This window comes from Phalaenopsis equestris, unplaced genomic scaffold (genome assembly GCF_001263595.1).
Source record: "Phalaenopsis equestris unplaced genomic scaffold, ASM126359v1 Scaffold000600, whole genome shotgun sequence".
Taxonomy (NCBI): domain Eukaryota; kingdom Viridiplantae; phylum Streptophyta; class Magnoliopsida; order Asparagales; family Orchidaceae; genus Phalaenopsis; species Phalaenopsis equestris.
The window spans coordinates 60677-81877 of NW_018165040.1; the positions used below are offsets into that span (position 1 = coordinate 60677).

The 21201-nt window shown below is 33.8% G+C and overlaps 1 protein-coding gene and 2 pseudogenes across 1 annotated transcript; 1 reads left to right on the forward strand and 2 right to left on the reverse strand.

The window, feature by feature from the left end:
* The first annotated feature begins 2541 nt into the window (after positions 1 to 2541).
* On the forward strand, positions 2542 to 14254 carry LOC110029680 (NADP-dependent malic enzyme-like). The gene is made up of 20 exons (XM_020732088.1): positions 2542 to 2847; positions 2991 to 3241; positions 3856 to 3976; positions 4140 to 4214; positions 4337 to 4488; positions 4571 to 4676; positions 5360 to 5425; positions 5568 to 5663; positions 6895 to 6966; positions 7065 to 7148; positions 7266 to 7364; positions 8080 to 8127; positions 8240 to 8293; positions 8385 to 8483; positions 13071 to 13160; positions 13237 to 13314; positions 13400 to 13474; positions 13561 to 13651; positions 13764 to 13892; positions 13983 to 14254. Exons 1-20 carry the CDS (start codon positions 2818 to 2820, stop codon positions 14069 to 14071), a joined length of 1905 nt encoding a protein of 634 aa, XP_020587747.1. The 5' UTR covers positions 2542 to 2817; the 3' UTR covers positions 14072 to 14254.
* On the reverse strand, positions 9604 to 11278 carry LOC110029682 (annotated as a pseudogene).
* Positions 11328 to 12225, reverse strand: LOC110029683 (annotated as a pseudogene).
* Positions 14255 to 21201: the final 6947 nt, after the last annotated feature.

Here is a 21201-nt window from a genome sequence, read left to right on the forward strand (position 1 = left end):
TAATTTAATAATAATAATAATAATAATAATAATAATAATAATAATTCATACACCTCCAATAAGTTCTCATCATCTAGTGTGAATCTTGAGACATGACATAGATATCAAGATGATCTTTTCAATAATAAATGTTCAAATCTTTATAAAATGTCATACAGAACTCTGATTTCAACAAACCGGCTCGATGAGATGAACCCAATGATATCAGAATTGGTCCAATCCAAGTCGAATTGAGCTCAGATCAAGTCACTAAACAACTTTTAGAAGCTTTCAAAGCATATTTTGGAGGTCAAATTAATGTCAAATATGGTGGGCTATAGTCAAATCGAGTGTCTTGACAAAGATCAATCAATTCTTGTACTTTATTTATTTATTTTTTTTTTTTAAATATTTATCCTAATAATAAAGTTGGCCTCACGTAATAATTTTCAAGCCGACTATAATAAATTATATAATGAGACATATATTTATTATATCAGAATTTTATAGCACCTTCTCATAATCCTATCCGACAGTTCAAATTGTCAAATTTTAAAAATCCTAAATGTAATTTGCGATAATCTGATCAGGCATCCAAAAGTCTCGCCAGTGGACGGCAATTCCCACAGTCAGCATTAGACTACCAAAGTTTGAAATTAATTTATTATTTGACGTGATTTTCAATATTTTTTTAAAATAAAAAATATTCTAGAGTCTAATTAAATATTATTCAAGTCCAAAATTTTAATAAGTTTATAGTCAAATTGGTTACCTCTATTCGACAAACCCGATGATATAAAAATCAAGGTTCTGAAAATCAGACCTGGGAGATATTCAAGGTTCAAAAGTTGAATTAGGGTTGAATCGTGATTGAAAATCAAATGACGTTCTAAATTATAAATTTTTTAAATGCGATAAAAATGATGTGATGTGAAAAAAAAATATTTAAAACACAATTATTTCTTTTAGACTTATGAAGTTTTATGTACACTGTGCACGCACAAGTGTTGTACTTGACATAGTATTGTTACTCTTCTTTTTCTTCACTGCGGGACAATGTTCTATATTTATAATTACACATTTATAATGAATTATTTTAACTAGACTAGACTCTATGGTTTTTTTCTCTTTTCGAAGTTTCTACGTAAAAAGTCTGTTTGTCCTCTCCTACCACTTCTATATTAGCTACATGTGTTATATCTTCGTGCAACGTTAAGATGTTAAATAATTACTCTGTCATCACAAATCTTCCAACACACAACAAAAACTAATATAAATTCATTGTTTTATTTTAAGAGGACTATAACTTACAGAAATTAATCAAACTTTATATTATATTTAATTTGGAATAAATTCAATAAGTAAAAGTATAGCTCTTTTCTTCTTATTCTTTTTATAAGAAATGACTTGCACGTAAGGGTCGGCACAAAACAATAAATATGTCCAAGCCATTTTTTCTTAAAGAGCCGCTCAGGTAGTTGGCCGTGTGAAGAACGTGCTGCCGCCCATCCATCAAAACCTACCCGGCCCATCATTTGAAGAAGATGAAGGGCTAGGATTAGCTTGGCTTAATTAAAAGAAACAATTCTTTTATTTAATTTTGCATTTTCTCAAGATAATTTTTATATTATCATAAAATATGGATGTTTGCGTTCGGTATTTTATTTATTTATTTATTTATTTATTTTTATTTTTATTAATTTTCTTAGTGAATGAAATACATTTCTTCATGTATAAGTTGATGGCACGAAAATATTAAAAGCATAAATATAAAATTTTAAATGTGAGATATGTAAATACATAATTTCATAATTATGTTCTATGTATGTAAAATAGTCATGCTTTTCTTAATATGTAATTTTATTCCGACTATTTTTTAAAACATTAATGATTGTTAAAAAATAATATAAAATTAAACTATCATGTTAAACTATTTTAGAGGAAAAAATATTACATCAGGATTCTGTACGTAGAGTTACGTGTGAAGTCCAATGAAATCAAGTCACACATGTGAATGTGAGAAAAAAATCGGCCCGGTAACACAAATAAATATTCCTCCCGTGTTATTCAGGTGTTATTGTGTTATTATAACACCAAAAATATTTCCAGAACATAATAACACATAATAACACCCGAATAACACGTGGGGAATATTCCCCTGTGTTATGGGCCGGTTTTTTTTTTTTGCGTAATTTCATTGGATTCTACACGCAACTCTACGTGCAGAGTCTTTATGTAATATTTTTTTATTTTTAAGGGATTTAATTTTCAACAAAAAATACATGAGTTTAAACATTTACTAATTTTACTTTGAAAAAAAAATATTTACATAAATAACGATTAATTCTAATCAATATATATAAAATCAACACTTCAACTTTTACATATCTTATTTATATATTAAAGATATATTAAAATCTTAAAAAAATAAAATAATGATAAATTTATATGATATTAAAATTTTAGATAATGCAAATATGAAGAATAAAATTTACATATTAAATGCATTAATCCATATATGTTTGTAAATGGCAAAAAGAAATCCAACAAGCTCGTACAACTTACACGTATATACCAGCTTTCTTCCCTCCTCTCTCCCTCTCTCTCTCTCCCTCTTCCCTCGCTCTTAATCTCTTCTCCATGGGAAGTGCATTTTGGTGAGGAGAGAGAGAGAGAGAGCAAGCAGAAGCTCAGTCCAGCCTTAGCCTTCCCCAGAAACTCTCTCCCCCCTTTCTCTCTCCTCCTCCTACTTCTACTAGCCCAGGGAAGCAACTCACCTCCCCAACGTTCCTCTCCCCCGTCGCGCAAAATTACAATCTTTTTCAATACCGCAACACAATGCTGTCCCTCAGCCGCACCACGTTTCTGGTAATTCCCCACTCCACCCCGCAAAATCCATTCACTTTTTTAATTTCTATTCCTCCACCACAGAGATAAAGCACGAAATCAAGTTAAAAGAAGGAACTTTGTCATCTTCCGAGCAATTTTTTCCTTTTTTTATTGTTTTGCAGGATGGCGAGGATCGTCGCCGTTTCTATCGTGCGCAGAGAAGTCCGGCGGCGAAAGTGAAGGCTGGAGTGGTGCGGTGTGTCGCGGCGGGTGAAAGGAAGACGAGGAAAGTTGAGATCTTGATAGAGAAGAATGGAGGGGCAGATAGAGTAGATCCGAAATCAGCCGTCGGCGGGGGAGTAAAGGATGTTTACGGCGAGGATCGCGCCACCGAGGATCATCACATCACGCCGTGGAGCCTTTCCGTCGCCAGGTTCCGATCTCATCGCCTATACCCGGTCATTCATGAGCCTCGATTCCATCGCCGGCAGACTACTTTTCTGTCCGTTTGATTCAGAGCTGGGCGATACGCTCTCTCCGTTTGATTTTGCCCTTTTCCGTGTGATCAGGCCTACCTTGACGTCACTTGGGCCATTTACTTTTCTTCATTTTTTTATTAAAAAAAGGCGTTCTTTTTGTGTCGGCTTTCGCCGCACGCTATGAGGGTAGTTCTACGTTGTTTCGTGCGATTCCAGGCCGCCTTCTTTTCTTTTATTTGGTTTGGTGAACTCATTTAAATCGTTGAGAACCAGGGATGAATTGACACTTTTGTTGTAATGGAATACAATCAAGCATTTTTTGGCTAAAAAATTTTTTATTTTTATTTTTTGCTTTTTTACATTTTTATTTGGATTGTATGAGGTAAACATTTGGAGGGTATGATGGGCGTACTTTCTTTCTTCATCAGCAGAAGAAAGTTTTGATTTTTATTCATATTGGTTTTGAACTGTTCTTCTCAATCAAAAATTAAAGTAGATATATATACTTTTTTGATATATCTTTGATTTGTATATACAACTGATGTAAGATTTTTTTTAATATGCATAGTGGCTACTCATTATTAAGAGATCCACACCACAACAAAGGGCTTGCCTTTACTGAAAAGGAAAGAGATGCACACTACTTAAGAGGTCTCTTACCTCCAACATGCTTATCTCAAGAGCTTCAGGTATTAAATTTCGGAAGATTTACATATACACCATTCAATTCTTATGTATTAACGTATCTAAAACCTAAACTTTAATTTTTACATATATGTAAGTTGATAGAATTTACTGCTATTTGTAGTCTATGCTGCGCAATTTCTGATTTTTACTGAATCTATTTTGCAGGTGAAGAAGCTTATGCACAATCTTCGCCAGTATCAAGTTCCACTTCAACGTTATATGACGCTGATGGACCTTCAGGTAGGGCAATGGCAACTCTAAAGTTTCCATTTTTTACAATTTTTTACTTTATTTCCTTCAAATTGTGAAATATCTGCTTCAAATTGGTTCTGAGCAATAGAATTATGCTTTCTTGTCCGCAGGAGTCAAACGAGAAGCTGTTCTACAAGCTTCTGATGGATAATGTTGAGGAATTACTTCCTGTTATTTATACACCAACGGTAGGTGAAGCTTGCCAGAAATATGGTAGCATTTTTAGGCGACCACAGGGGCTCTACATTAGTCTGAAAGAAAAGTATGGTTTTGCAAATTTGGAAACCTTCTCAGTTGATATTATGAATTTTAAGTTGATAGTTGGATTGATGAATTATTTGCAGGGGGAAGATTCTTGAGGTGTTGAAGAACTGGCCTGAGAAAGCAATTCAAGCTATTGTTGTTACCGACGGCGAACGCATTTTGGGACTTGGAGATTTGGGTTCCCAGGTTGTATATAATTGACACATGCATGTACATCTATCTGCAGTTGTAAAATATAATTCATCATTACGAGCAGGGGAAAATCCAGAAATTTATTTTTGTACTGGCTCTATAACAAAATTTGCATAATTATCGTAATTACAATACTCTTAACATTGTCTTAATGCGTGAATATGACTTTAAAGCTTGTAAAAAGTCTATGCTCTAACTCTTGAAGTGTTAATTTTATTTTTACATTTTATCCCATTTTTCTTGAGCATATTTTTGCCCGACGAAGACGAAGAAAACTCCGGCTCTCTATGTCGGTTTAGTCATAGCTTTTTTTTTTTTATCCTTGTCGAATATTTGATGTATTTCATTGCCATTGGCTGTCTTAATTTTTTTTTTTCCTTACAAAAAGAAGATGGTAGGAATTTTTATGTATATCTCATATTTCTCCACAATCAAACAAAGTGAAGTTTGAAGATGTGAGTACTGTTTTTAATGTTTTGTGCATATAACTCTACACATGAATGAATTTTGCTTGCACATATACGTGATATATCATTAGCAACATCTTCATTGGTTTATCACAATTATTTGCAATTATCACACAAATACATACATTTTATCATAAGGCCTAGCAATATACAAATTAGTGAAGTCTTTAATCGTTCTTATGTGTGAAAACTTCTTTAAAATTTTTGCAGGGTATGGGGATTCCCGTGGGCAAGCTTTCTCTATATACCGCCTTAGGAGGTCTTCGCCCATCGGCAGTAAGTACTCATCTTTAATTTAATTTTGTTAAATTTACCCCCTTTTGCAATTTTTGTAATGAAAAATAGAACTAAAGTACTGCTAATTGACATTTTATTGAGAATTTGGTTCATTTTATATTTTGTTCTATATTTTGTTCAGTGCTTGCCTGTCACAATTGATGTGGGAACAAACAATGAGAAGTTACTGAAAGATGAATTTTATATAGGGTTGAGGCAGAAGCGCGCCACTGGTCAGGTAGCATCCCCTGTTCTAGTTTTGTTGATGTGCCCTTTACTAAGGGCATGTTTGGCATCACGTTTGTTACCTATTTTTGTTTTTATTTATTTTTTTATTTTTGAAAGCTTGTTATATTGGTATAATTTTTTATGTGTAATTTTTTCTTTTTTAAAAACAAAAAACTTGCTTTTAAAAACACCCAAAACGCCTAACAGATGTTATGAGTGTTTTAAAAAATAATCACTCAATTAAACATGTTTTATTTTCAATCAAAACAATAAAATAAATAAAAATAAAATACTAAAAAAAGATCCCAAACGGCCCCTAAGGGTAGGGTGTGCATTCAGTCAGTTCGGATGGATCAATTTTAAAATTTGACAAACGGAATTAAACTGAAATAAAAAAACTGAACTACCAAACCAAACAAAATTTTGACAAAACTGAACCAATCATATCAAAGTTTAATTCAGTTTGAACGGTTCAGTTTTATATAAATCGAAATATATATATTTGATATATAAAAAATAAAAAAAATATTGGTCTTTTAAAAACCGAAATCCAAACTTTTAATTCATAACCAAACTATTAAATCGGCTCAATTCAGTTTGCTTTTTGGGATAAAACCAAACACTGCACACCCCTACCTAAGGGCTTGTTTGGGATCAATTTTATATTTTTGTTTTTTCTTCTGTTTTTAAAAACATGTTTGTTTGGTGAGTTTTTTTGCGTGATTTTATTTTTCTATTTCTAAAAACAAATTAACATGTTATTGAAAACAACCAGAACAATTTTTAGGTATCTTGAGTGTTTTTAAATACATTTGTACCTTAAGGGGCTGTTTGAGATCACTTTTGAATTTTGTTTTGTTTTTATTTTATTTTTTTGTTTATGTTTTGATTTTAAGCAAAACATGCTGATATGATATATAATGCTTAGTTTTTTTAAAAACTCTCAAAATAAATTTTAGTTGATTTGGATATTTTTAAAAATAAGCTAATTTGTATTTAGAAAATCAAAATAAAAACATGCAAAAATGCTCCAAACGAACATGTTTTTAAATTAAAGGCAAAAAACTCATAACAAGGCCTAATGAAATAGCCAAACATGTTTTATTTTGAATCTATATATATATATATATATATATAATTTTTTCTTAAATGGCCCCTAAATATTTTTGTTAAAGGCTTTTTGTTGTTTCTTTTAATGACTAACAATTCTTTGACACTCCAAAAAATATGATTTTGATCAGGAATACGCAGACCTTATGGAAGAATTTATGAGCGCTGTTAAGCAAAACTATGGAGAGAAAGTGCTTATACAGGTTGGTCATATTAATTGTCCAAGAACACAGGAAAATTAAAAAATCCTAACTGCGGTTTGAACTGTGTCCATTCCAATATATGTTCATTCACCTCTCAGTTTGAAGATTTTGCAAACCATAATGCATTTAGCCTACTTGAAAAGTACAGCAAAACTCATCTTGTCTTCAATGATGATATTCAGGTGATTTTAGGAAATAAGACATTTTTTTCTTCTGAAAATTTTGCAACATTTTTCATAATAATGTTCAATTTTATACAAATTTACATTTTGAAAACTAAGGATTTGATGATTTTACAGGGAACGGCTTCGGTTGTTCTAGCTGGGTTAGTTGCAGCACTGAAGGTGGTTGGTGGTAAATTGTCAAATCATACTTTCTTGTTTCTTGGTGCTGGGGAGGTATACTTATAATTATTGTTCTAGAATTTTTGTGTTTTGAATTATGATAGTTGTTGCAGTCCATAGAACCTATTCATGGGAATCATTTAAGATAGCTATTTCAAGTTTTTTTTTTCTTTTTTAATTTTGAATTTATTTGGGGTATACTCAATGGTTATATGGAATTATATTGGGCAAATTAGTGCCAACCACGTCTATTAATCTTGGGATAAGTTTTTAAACATATATTATGTATGTTGCCTTCATTTGACAAATATTTAATTATGATGGTGTTGATACATGTGTTGGCAATTACCATGCCATCTTTTACTCTTAAAATGCGTATTAGCCAATATGCTTTTCCTTCATAATGGTACAAGTTTTCTTTGGGCTGAGTGTATCGTACCCCTCTATGATTACCATATTTGCACTTAAGGCTGTTGTACTGTAAAAAATCTGCATGGAACCCCTCTTTGCTTCAAGTTAAATGTCAAATTTGTATTAAATAGATAAGAGCTCGTCTGACATAACTTTTACTTTCTGTTTTTATATTTATTTTTGGAAAGACGTCTTATCTTGTTAGTATAATTTTTATATGTTTTTATTTTCTATTTTAAAAATAAATCAGCTTGTTTCTAAAAAGACTCAAAACACATAATAATGTTCGATTTTTTTAAAAACACATAATAATGGTTCGATTTTTTTAAAAACATTTCAATGTTTCCATTACTCACAGGCTGGTACAGGGATAGCAGAACTCATAGCACTTGAGATGTCAAAACAGGTATAGCTACATCTTTTCCACAAATTTGATTACATAAATTATCTTTCAAAATTTTTAATTGTGCTGGATGTATTAACAAATTATCTTTTTCATTATTGTGATATGGTCGTAGACAAATACTCCCATTGCTGATTGTCGTAAGAGAATCTGGCTTGTGGACTCTAAGGTCTGAACAAATTCAGTCGAGCTTAGAAGAGAAGATATAAATGCAAAAAAATATGGTTATAAGAATTAGTTTTTCTTACTGTATTTTGCAGGGCCTGATTGTCAAATCACGTTTTGAAACTCTACAACACTTCAAAAAACCTTGGGCTCATGAACATGAATTTGTTAAGGATCTATCAGAGGCCGTGAAGGTTTGAAGCTGTTATTTGTTTTATATAAACCATTGTATTTATTTCAAGTTAATTTGTCTTGGATGAACTTTTCTTCCCTCATAATTGATATTTTCCTTTAAGCAAAGTATGAAAGTCAGTAATTCAGATTCTAGTATGGAGATATAACCAGGATTTTACCCTCTTATTTATTCATTGAACTTATAGAGGGCTGTTTGGTAACGCCTTTTAATAGAATCCCCGGATTTACCAAATCCAACCAGACATGAAAATGCAGGAGTTTTTTGGATTTATGAATTTTTGGATTTAGGCAGTGCTTGGCAGCAACAAGGATTTACGTTAAATTGGATTTACTAAATCCAATGAATCTCGGCTATGGAAATTGAGCTCGATCAAACGGTGGAATAATTCCTTAAATTCGGCTTAGAATTGGATTTATTAAATTCGGACTTACATCCTAAAAAAGTCGAAAAGCGAGAAAAGTGGTCATAACACGAAAAAAATTAATTTAACGGAATATTGGATTTAAGTTTCATTTTTTTTTATGTTTTCTAGATTTAAGTTTCATTTTCTTATGTTTTGCTGGATTTAAGTTAAATCCAGTGGCTAAATCTATTGATAGCATGCTACCAAACACTGCTTTAGGGTTCCAAATTTTACATTCAATTCATCTTAAATCCAAATTTCTAAATTCAAGGGTATGGTGGATTTAACAGATTTATAATTTACGGATTTACTACATCCTACTAGTGTTAAATCCTACTTGCAGCTAAACACCCTCATAACATATGAATGTGGTTGTTGGATTTTTTTTTCGATGATTTCATAGATACCACTCAATTCTTATGTATTTTGTTGAAATTCAGAATAATGTGAAATTATTTTTTTGATATGAAAAGGGGTATAAATAACTCTCACATGAATCATAGAAGAATAAAGACAATAAAAAGAAATAACATGATAGAAAAGATATACTACTTAGGTCCTTCAATCAAACAATTCATATTAATTTATTGGAGATAAAGAAAACAAGATGAATTAGGAAAAGAAATAAATCAAATCCAATGAAATCATTTATTCTTCATAACTTCTTACATGAATAAAATATTTCCTTATATAACTTCTAACACTACCCCTTAAGTTGAAGCATGATTGAAAATTATGTTCAATTTGAATTAGAAAACATAAAACAATGGGCATGGAGGATCCTGTGAGGTAAAACTTGATGTCTTCATTCAGTATTGCGGTTGTCTTTGACTATAGTTCTTGCAATGTCTGTAGGTAGGTGGAAGACTCTTACAGGTAATAATGCAGAGGAGTTTGCAGTGAAGCAGACAATCGTGGTTGTTTTTTATTGCAGTTCCTGCAGTATCTGTAGGTAGACGGAATGCTCCTATATGTACTGCTATAGGGGAGTTTGCTGGGAAGTAGACAACATGTAAGGAAAAAGTTGCAGGATAAAGCTTGCGGAAAAAAGAGGAAGGATAAAAGAAAAAGGAAAAAAAGAAGCAAGCTTTGGAGGAGGGGTCAACCGCACGAAAAGCTCCGGAGTAGGGTCTACTTGTAGGAAAGAACCCGGAGAGAGGGCCTGATGTAAGGAGAAGCTCCAGAGAAAGGGTCTGCTGTAGGAAAAGCTCCAGAGGAGGTTGATGCATCAATTTCTGCAGCTTTGTCAAATGCATTGAAGGACATTATGAATTCATGATGCATCTAATCAAGAAACAACTAAAGCCTATGGTTGTCGCAGATCCAATTTCTTGCAATTTCTTGCGTCTTTCTTTTGATTCAACAGGAAAGTGTTGCAACGTCAGGAAAAACCTTCCATTGTAAAGAAGGAAACCAAGTGCAGCAAGAAATGAGACACCTGCAAAAAATATTTTGGACAAGAAGATAATGATTTGAATGGGCTTCCACCATATAAGCAGCCACAAAAACACCTACACTAAATAAAAAAATCACTACATTGATTGTATAGAAAGTTGATCTGAGGCCATCACTGGTGGTAATATATCAACCCTGCACCCTCACTACACCATCAGAGTACCACGGATAAGACATCACCCCCATAGCTGTCAGCATCGCAAGCCAAGTCAGTAAAGACCAAGAGCGGCGAGAGAAGAGACTAGTTGATTGCAATGGAAACCAGAGCGACGGCGCCAAACGAGTAAGTTGACCAGCCGAGAACAGGGTGAACTATTATCGGGATGAGAAAGATGGGTGAATTGTATGTCGTAAGGACCATGCGACTGCAGCCTCAAGTATGGAGTGGAGGAAGACAACACTTTTCTTTGGCCTTTGGTTATAGCACAAATTTGATAGATTCAGACGGCCTAACCGTGTGACGGCAATAATCCCAAGGTATACTGCAGCTTGGATGAGCATGACTAAAAGCTGTGTTGTACTCAACGTCTCCTGCCGCTGCTCTTGCCAAGAAAGCCCCAATGGTAGAACTAGCCAGGACAGTCAATATGAATGTTTGAGCCATGGTGCGCTGCGAATGGTTATCACGTTGTTCGGTCCACATGGAATGCTCTAACATAGCTTGAGATAGTAACATGAATCATCCATCTGATCTCCCGAAGGAAGACCATAGGTTCCATCAAGCTTTGTAGCATTGACATGTGGATGGAGCATAGGCTTGTTAAGTAGATCTGGGAAGTGACTAGCAAGGAAGCCGTGGACTGCACTGTCTGGATTGCTTCGCACTACTTCTAACTCATGAAGCATGTCCTCAAAAATGTCCAACAAAGGCACACTTGAAATGTTCATCCGTTTTTTGATGGAATAAAATATCAAACTCATCCACTACAGGCGTTGCAGCACCTTACTCCGCCTCCCAAACTATCATCGTCATCAACAACAGCATCAGTGTCGGACCTGCAAGTCTCCATTGTTCGTCCAATATTTTAGGCCCAATAACTTTGTTATAAGAGAAATTGGAACGCCTATTTTGGATTCGGTCGACATACCTTGCCAGGCTACTATTATCGGGATGAGAAAGATGGGTGAAGTGTATGTCGTAAGGACCATGCGACTGCAGCCTCAAGTATGGAGTGGAGGAAGACAACACTTTTCTTTGGCCTTTGGTTATAGCACAAATTTGATAGATTCAGACGGCCTAACCGTGTGACGGCAATAATCCCAAGGTATACTGCAGCTTGGATGAGCATGACTAAAAGCTGTGTTGTACTCAACGTCTCCTGCCGCTGCTCTTGCCAAGAAAGCCCCAATGGTAGAACTAGCCAGGACAGTCAATATGAATGTTTGAGCCATGGTGCGCTGCGAATGGTTATCACGTTGTTCGGTCCACATGGAATGCTCTAACATAGCTTGAGATAGTAACATGAATCATCCATCTGATCTCCCGAAGGAAGACCATAGGTTCCATCAAGCTTTGTAGCATTGACATGTGGATGGAGCATAGGCTTGTTAAGTAGATCTGGGAAGTGACTAGCAAGGAAGCCGTGGACTGCACTGTCTGGATTGCTTCGCACTACTTCTAACTCATGAAGCATGTCCTCAAAAATGTCCAACAAAGGCACACTTGAAATGTTCATCCGTTTTTTGATGGAATAAAATATCAAACTCATCCACTACAGGCGTTGCAGCACCTTACTCCGCCTCCCAAACTATCATCGTCATCAACAACAGCATCAGTGTCGGACCTGCAAGTCTCCATTGTTCGTCCAATATTTTAGGCCCAATAACTTTGTTATAAGAGAAATTGGAACGCCTATTTTGGATTCGGTCGACATACCTTGCCAGGCTACTTTTCTTAAAGGGCAATGTGGGCAAAAGGAAGAATCATAAAAATTCATGCACGAAGGAGTTTCGACAGTTAGGGCTTGCGAAAAATGAAGTTTTCGCTGGTAAAACTGAAAAAAAAAGGAGGCGAAAGAAGGGTCTGCAACAACACCACAAAGATTGCTGGTTATAGGGAGTAGGAAGTTTCAAGGCTCTGATACGATGTTGGCATTCAGAATAATACGGAAATACTTTATTGATATGAAAGGGGTTATAAATAACACTTACATGAATCCTAGAATAGGAAAGATAATAAAAAGAAATAACAGGAAAAATAAATATATAACACCTAAATTACCGATTAATCAATTCATATTAATTGTTTGGAGATATATAAAACAACAAAAAATAAGAAAGGAAATAAATCCAATCTAAAGAAATAATTTATTGTTCATAATTTCTCATCGGAATAAATTATTTTCTAATATAACATATTACATCTTCAACACCCGAACTTCAATTTCTACATATATGCCATTTTAAAATAGTCATCTGACTTTTTGCAGGGGGTAATTTTAGTCCTAGAGTGAATAAAAGTGTCTATTTAGTCCCCAGACATTTCTAATGGGGACAAAAATAGTAGTTCCTGTGGACTATTTCATTCGACCCCTTGCAAAAAGTCAGGGGACCATTTTAACACTTTTCTCGATATGTAAGTACATGGGAACTGGGCATTTTTTTGTGCTTCCTTGCAATGTCTTTTTCTTAATGTACTATGAGATATTATAAGCTCAATCTACTCAATCTAGTTGAGTAAACTTATGCTTAATATGAATTTTGAACCCCATTATTGTTATTTTGCAGGTCATCAAGCCAACAGTACTCATCGGATCTTCTGGAGTGGGCAGAACTTTCACAAGAGAAGTAGTTGAGACTATGGCTTCCTTCAATGAGGTATCTTCTCTTCCCCACATTCAGAGTTAGCTGCCCTTCAAAACTGCTAGACTCAAAACATTACTCAAAAATGCAGAAACCTATAATCCTAGCTCTATCTAATCCAACATCTCAGTCTGAATGCACTGCTGAGGAAGCTTACACTTGGAGTAAGGTAAATTTCTTTCTTTTTTTTTTTCTGAAATCTCATGTTCCTGAAACAACTTATTTTGAAACTTAATATTTCTTCGATCTGGCAGGGTCGAGCAATATTTGCTAGTGGGAGTCCGTTCAATCCTGTCGAATACGAAGGCAAAACTTTCCTGCCTGGGCAGGTTTGAGCTTTTTCCTCTTCCATTTTCTTCATCTAAAAAAATGTGAACTTTATACTTACTGTACTGTATATTTCTTATTCCTGCAGGCAAACAATGCTTATATATTTCCTGGATTTGGTCTTGGTTTGATAATATCTGGAGCCATCCGTGTACATGATGACATGCTCCTTGCAGCTTGTAAGCACACAGAAAAAAAAAACGAAAGTTTTCAGAAAATATTTACTGCATGCTTACAACATCTTTATAAACTAAATTATTCATTCAACTTGATTCCATTTTCGCTGCACAGCGGAAGCTCTGGCTTCACAGGTGAGACAAGAAAACCTTGAGAACGGATCAATTTATCCGCCTTTCAGGAACATTAGAAAGATTTCAGCTGAAATTGCTGCCAAAGTTGCTGCCAAAGCATATGAACTTGGTTAGTCTGTTTTTCATGCACTAACATCATTGAAAAATCATTTTGATGTTTATAGAGGTCACATTATCTTAACTCTGATCTCATACTCAGGTTTGGCTTCTCATCTTCCTCGCCCCAAAAACTTGGTGAAATATGCAGAGAGCTGCATGTACAGCCCTGTTTATCGTCAATACCGATAAGTTCGACATTTGGTTTATCAGTATGTTGCATGTTTGATAGTTTATGACTCATGGTGTAATAGGTGTTCTCATGCTACATGGTTATCAATTTAACATATCAACATCATATATTCTTTTATTGCAATTTGAAATTGTTATTTCGGCTGAATATGACTGAAAATAAAGAAAATTTGGGGTTGGATATATAAGGATTGTAAGCTGCTGTGCTGTTCTTTTCAAGCTGCATTATACTGTGCATTTTGTCTGCAATGATTTTAATATAAATACGAGCTTGAGCAAGTTTTTACATGTATGTTTGTATTTGTCTTAATCACGTGTAGTGAAGTAATCGAGTTGAGTTGAGTTAAACAGAGTCGAGTATGCCATGGATTGGACTTGTCTTGGTCGAATTATAAGTTCATATTTGATTCAAGTTTGAGCGAGTTTTCACGTTATGTTTGTATTTGGCTTGCTTACGTTTTTTTTATACTTGATTGATATTTGGCTTGCTTATATTAACTTAAATCTTCATACACCACATGATTCTTATGCATTTACATATCTAACGCCTAAATGTAATATTCATATTTGTACCATTTTGTTATTAAAAGCTTATGCATTAAAAATTATATATCACCTTTAAAAAGTTAGTGATAGTAATATTTTGGTGTGATGTCAGATATTTCAGTGGTATGTATATAAATATGAAAGTTATGTGTTAGATATGAAAATATATAAGAATTATGTGGTATGTACAAATACCATTTATATTTATAAAATAATTTTAAATTTCAAATGAGTTCTTGATTTTTATATTTGATTTTCATAGAATATTAATAAACAAGTTAAAAATTTGAATAAACACTTGATTTTTTATTTAAGATTTTTAATAATTGTTTTTATTAGTTTGAATAAATAAATATTTGAATAAATTTTAAATTAGCATTTAACTAATATCAAGTAAATAAAATGAAGAATACTGAAGCTTGAAGGAGCTAAATTTGTCATGTATTTTCGTAGCTACGGACCACCATAAATCAATGACGACCACCACTTCTTGGTCGTCGTCGATCACTATCAGTCGTTGCCTTCTTGTGATGAAGTATTGTGTAAAGCAACAAATGATTTCACGAAGTCTTGAAAAAACCTGCAAATTAGCGCATCATCCCAAACACCAGACTAACATAAAAGACGATGCAACTACACACCTAAAAGAAGGTACAACAACGCATGTCGAAGATAGTGTAAAAACACACTTTAAAGACAATGCAACAACGCATCTAAAAAATAAGGTAACGACACACCTCACATATGCTCAAGCATTTTCCAACTCTGACATGCACAACCTATGAACTTCATTAGAACTCTGCACTTTGGCATACGTGAACAACTAAAACCTACACTGTCCACAACTCGTGTAGCTCTTGCTCCGGCCCCTACGTCTTATGAACATTATTGCAGCTTACCACTATGGCCTATACAACCTACGCGTTCCCACAACTCCTTAGTACGACCGCTATGACCAACTGACGCTCCTGAAGCAACCATCTACGACCCACCTGGCCAACTGCTGTCATGGATATCAACTGCGAATTCTACGACAAGCTAGCGTTAAAGTCACTGTCTACAACACTCACGACATAATACTATCTCCACGACAACCAACTACGGTCCTTCCACGATGTTGTTGCCAAGAACTACAGCCATATTATGGATATACAACTTTGTAATTTCATCTTCCCTAATTCATGAGAAAAGTGAGCTTGTGTACTCACAAGTGAGCTTGTGTACTCACCAGTGAGCTTGTGTACTCACCATTCATAATGAATTATTTCAAATGAGCTAGGCCTCATGATTTTTCTCCTTTCAAAGGTTTTCCACCTAAAAAGTTGATGTATCCCCTCATTCTTACTTATCTTTAATTACTTTAGTATGTGCTGATTTTTCATGCAATGCTACGAGCTAAATAATTATTACTATAGCACTGTGAATCTTCATCAGATATTAAATTTATATATTATACACTATCTTAAATTTCTCAAGCTGAAATTTGTGATCAAATAAAGATTAAAAATTTGGCTTATATGTCATTCTAATATGTATATTGTGAAGAGATGAAGTATTTATCTTATTTTAATGACGAGCAAAAATAAAATATATACACTTAAGCATAAATCGGATATGGACTCCCGTCTAAGAGGTTAGTTCTCTTGTTACCCACCTCCCATCTTGTGTGAAAATAAGACACTCTCTCTCTCTCTCACTCGATAACACTGCTTTAGATGTGAAAAGTCAATAACCTGTATTTGCTAATCAATGATTCAGATACATTTTCAATTAAATTTATTCAGATAATTGAAAGTGTGCACAAATCGGAGAAAATATTACATTCAGATAATTGAATATGTGGATGACGGTTTGAATGACACAACATGATGTGATCCATACCATCAACTAAAAACACGAACAAGCAAACTACAGTGTATTTCGAATCTGAAGTTTTCGTCAACAACAACCAAAGAGGCAATAACATCAATGCATCAGAATATAAACACGTGGTGGTTTTAGTCTACCAAACTACGACTTTTCCTCCACAAGAAGCACATCAGCACATGTTACTTTCCTCCATGAAACCTCACGTAATCCTTTATAAATGATTGTGGGACCCAACTCATAATTCAGATGCAAAAATAAAAAAAATTAATGGTGAGGAAATCTCCTAATAGAAAATTAATATAAATTTAAACCTACTTTCATCACTTGTCATAATTGAAGCCATGCACTTGGAGTGATATTGAGGAAGGCTTTAGGATTATGTTTATGGATGTGTAGCTATGTCTATTTTACTTTGAATATTTTGGGCAAAGAATCTCTGAAAGTGGCTAATATATATTGATAAAGTTGTTTGGTTGGTTGAGCTAAGTTGAAGCGTGCTCCCTCTCTCTCTCTCTCTCTCTCTCTTGATGGTGACCATTCGTTTGCTCCTCATCATGTGTGCTTCTTGAAATAATTTATAAATATATTTCACACACAAACATACTTGCACCACATACTCAAGATTTCTTGGTTGAAAGACAAAATTCTTAAGCCTTAGGCTAAAGTGACTTTTACAGAGAATTTTGAGTATTTTACAAATATAAGCTTATAGTTTGGCTACCTTATGGCTTGGTCAACTGAGCTTGGTAGGTTTCAGAAAGACAAGGATCCTCGGTCGACTATGTTGAGTCCATATTAGCAGTTAACCTTTGACTGACTTTGGGTCAGTAGGATTTCGCTCGATCAGCTTGTTTTCCCCATCGATCTATCCTACTCTAGTTGTTGACTTATGTTCCCTGATTGAGGAGCTTCAGTTCGCGGAATGAGACTAGGCTATCAGACAAAGGATGAATCACCATAATTTGATAGGTAGTTCATACCAACAAGAGGGCCCTTGGAGATGTGCATGGATCTTGTCATTATCAATCATCGGCCCTCCTTGAAGAATCTTTGATGAAGGCGTCTTTGAGGTGGTCGACGATGCTGAACTTTTCTCTTGAATTAGGTTGTGGCAAGAGGTAGGTTGATGCCTCTGTTTGGTTTGATTGGTTCAGCCCTTGGTCTGTATGGCTCGTATCCGGTCAGCCTCTAACTCTGGTTTAGGGAGGGCTACACCTAGTCAACTAGATCCTTTGCTCTTCCGCTAGTGGGTTCTTTGGTCTTCTGCCAATGGGTCATTTGGCCTTCCGCCGGTGAGTCCTTTGGTTTTTCGACGGTGGGCCTTCCTAGCTATACTTCTTTGTCACTTAGTCCATTGGATCTCTTCAAGGTTCGTGTTGTCTGTGTTTCTGATGTACATATAGATATGACAACTAAATTCTTTAATTATTTGGGTTTCTTGGATCACCTACGTATTCCATTAGGAATTCTTTTGTAATTCATATATATATAATCATAAATTAGAGATGTGAATCCCATGTATAACCTAAGTTCATATACATCTTAAATATGAACAGTCTCATCAACGTTATGAATGTGCAAGCAACAATTGGAATCTGATGTAACGTCATTTTTGCACTGTATAATATCAAATAATGGTGACTCTTACTATAATTTATCATATACATCACCAAATATGCAAGTAAATAATTGTTAATACATCGGAAGTCATCATCAATTTTTAAATACTTCAGTCCCTTCCTACGTATAACTAAAGCTATTGAAAAACCCTTGCATATCTGAATTACTTTAGAAGAATCCAACGTATAGATTTTGACATTTCAGCACTAATATCAGACATCTGTTTTAATTTCTGATAAATTCACAGCTGTATCTATTGATGCTTTGAAGCTATATATTAATATCTTCTTTGTTTATTCAATTCATGCCTTGATGATCTAAGCATTAATTTCTTTTTTTACTGAACTCTATGATCTCAATGCATATTTGAAAAGAAATTTTTTAAGATGATTCAAGGTGTGGGAGCTCTTGAGCAACTTTATAACCTAATTTTTAATAACTATATGGGCCAGACCTCGTGAATTTTTCCACCACGAGTTTTTCACGTAAAAATCTTGGGTGATGCTTTTATTTCATCTGTCTGCATGTGAGATCATTATGTACGAATAAAATGAAAAACACTTGAACTCTATTATCATAATTTTTTAACGTGCAACCGTTTGGCTCTATATGTGAAAATGTATCACATTTTTCTGAACTTAATAGGTATTTTTGTGGTCATCAATATGAGTCATACTTGTAGCAATAGAGGATCATATTCTAACAAATAATTGCTAAACTAAAATTATTAATTAATTTTTGTTCCTTTCCTCCCAAATAGATGTAACCATATTGGCAAAAGGTACATGAGGCCAGGTCTTTGCTCATTCCATCCAAGAGGAGCATAATCTCGTTGAGAAAGATACATTTGAACAAGATATTGATCTCCTGAACATCACTAGTTTTACACATTTATTCAATTCACCATAGTAGTTCGGTTATTGTCATTCTAGTCGTCACTTGACCATATTTTTCACTTGACCAACATCAATGATTTCCATCACCACCCATCTATTATTATCAAATCGTCGTCATTCAATCACTATCCATTATTGTTAGACCTTTGTCATTTGACCATCGAAATTTGGCAATTATAATTTATAATAAATCATTCTAAGTTGAGGGCAACTTTTACTACAATCATGAAAGATCATTTATATATATTTTTAGACATGATTGTGGAGGGGGAAAATCATTTGTTTTCTACTAAGTTTATAATTATATGGGAAAATAATCTTGAGCTGGAGGGCAACTCTCTACTACAACCTCAAAAGGTCATTCAATTTAACATCTCAAATAGGATTATAATATGACAATTTTTTTAGTACTTTTCAAATCATCATTTGTAAAGGAAGCAATGCTCAACTGTGGGGCAACCTCAACTATGGGGATAAAGTCTCAAGTGCGGCTATAGCCAACTCCCCTTGTATTACACATCATCGTTAAAGCGAATTTAATTTGAGTGATAGCATTAACTCAAGCTGTAAAGAGATATGAAGACAATCAAATTATTCATTTCATTTTAATTTTTTTTATAATAATAATCAAGTATTTCCACTAAAATATGATATTGAATATTGACACACATTCCTCAGCTAAACTTCTACTCCATAAAGAAGAACACGATCAAATTCCCAAATATGCAATAGTTGTCTAAAAAATAGACTAATAATTACCTTTGGTTTGGGATACTTGTGTGGCTATTACGCCTCACCGATGAAGTTATAATTGATCTAAAAGGGATTCGGTTTAATCTCTTCTATACATGTTAACATCACCGAGTGACGCTTTGAAAAATAATCTTAGATAGATCCAAACATAATGAATTTCTTTTTATCTCTTATGTATATATGAGTAATACCATGTTAAATAATATTTGATAAGTTAGCATCTTTGATGAATTTCTTATGATCTCTTCTTTATAAGTTAACATTATTGAGTAATACTTCAACAAACAATCTCAGATATGTCAAATTTTTTTAGTGAATTTCTTAAGATCTCTTTTATAGAGGTTAAGTTCATCAAGAATAACACTTCATTAAATAACCACAAATAGGTTAGACATTCTTGATAAATTTTCTTCAGCTTCATACAAATAAGTCAACATCAATAATTACCTCAATAAAATTAATTTAACTCGTCTATCCAATATAACTCAGTTGTTGTTTCGCTTACAATGCTAGATCAATTTCATTTGTATTTCACAATCTAATTATAATAAGCTCTAGCTACTATTCTTTTCTTGGGAGATCTAGACATAAATGAGATTCAAAGAAACTCTTAAGACCTAAAGAACTCTTATGATTCAATATTCCAACTTTTTTAGATAGAGATTAATGACACCATAAGATTATCACTATCATTGATGTTGGTACCCAACACTATCAAACCACCTTATCTTCAGTGTTCCCAAATTGATGTTGGCTAACCTTCATCAACATTGCTATATGGTTCATACTTTTAGATTGCTACCATTATTAAATTACTTCAAGCTGTTAGTGTTTGACCATCATCACATAATTACAATCAACCATTAATATTAATTGATATTATTACATGTCAACATCAATATCGGTGCTCACTAACATCATCATCTGCATCATCCATAAAATTAATGCATACAGGTGATACTTAACTTTGCCAATACACATTGTTGATTCAATTTACTATTTATCAAGCTAGTGTATGTTAGTGCCACATATCGTTGCTTCTTATAATAGCTCAAGAAGGCACGCCCAATAGACAACCATAATGAAAAGCTAATGGTGGGCGTGATCTTCACCAGAAAGACTACAAAAGCAACTGATTTACACTGTCTCTACTCAAAAATCTCAGAAAATTATAAACCCTGAAAGTATATTGAATGTCAAGCAAGACGTATCTTAAATACATAAGAACTAGATCTTTTGAAGGGATAATTTCTAAAAAAATCAATAAAATCTTACATGAAATTAGAAGTTCATTAATTGTCAATATATTATCAAAAACTTAAATTTAGTTGAGCTAATAAAAAAAAAATCCAAGCTAATTCTTATGTGCTAATAAATAAATGAATACTGCCAAAAAAATCAATTCAAAAGCCATCGAAGTCAAAATACTAATGGGGCCCATTCTCC

Coding starts and splice junctions, on each gene's coding strand:
- LOC110029680 (XM_020732088.1), top strand. CDS start 2,818: ATGCTGTCCCTCAGCCGCACCACGTTTCTG. Junction 2,848..2,990: donor TCAGCCGCACCACGTTTCTG/GTAATTCCCCAC, acceptor ATTGTTTTGCAG/GATGGCGAGGATCGTCGCCG. Junction 13,161..13,236: donor CTATGGCTTCCTTCAATGAG/GTATCTTCTCTT, acceptor TCAAAAATGCAG/AAACCTATAATCCTAGCTCT.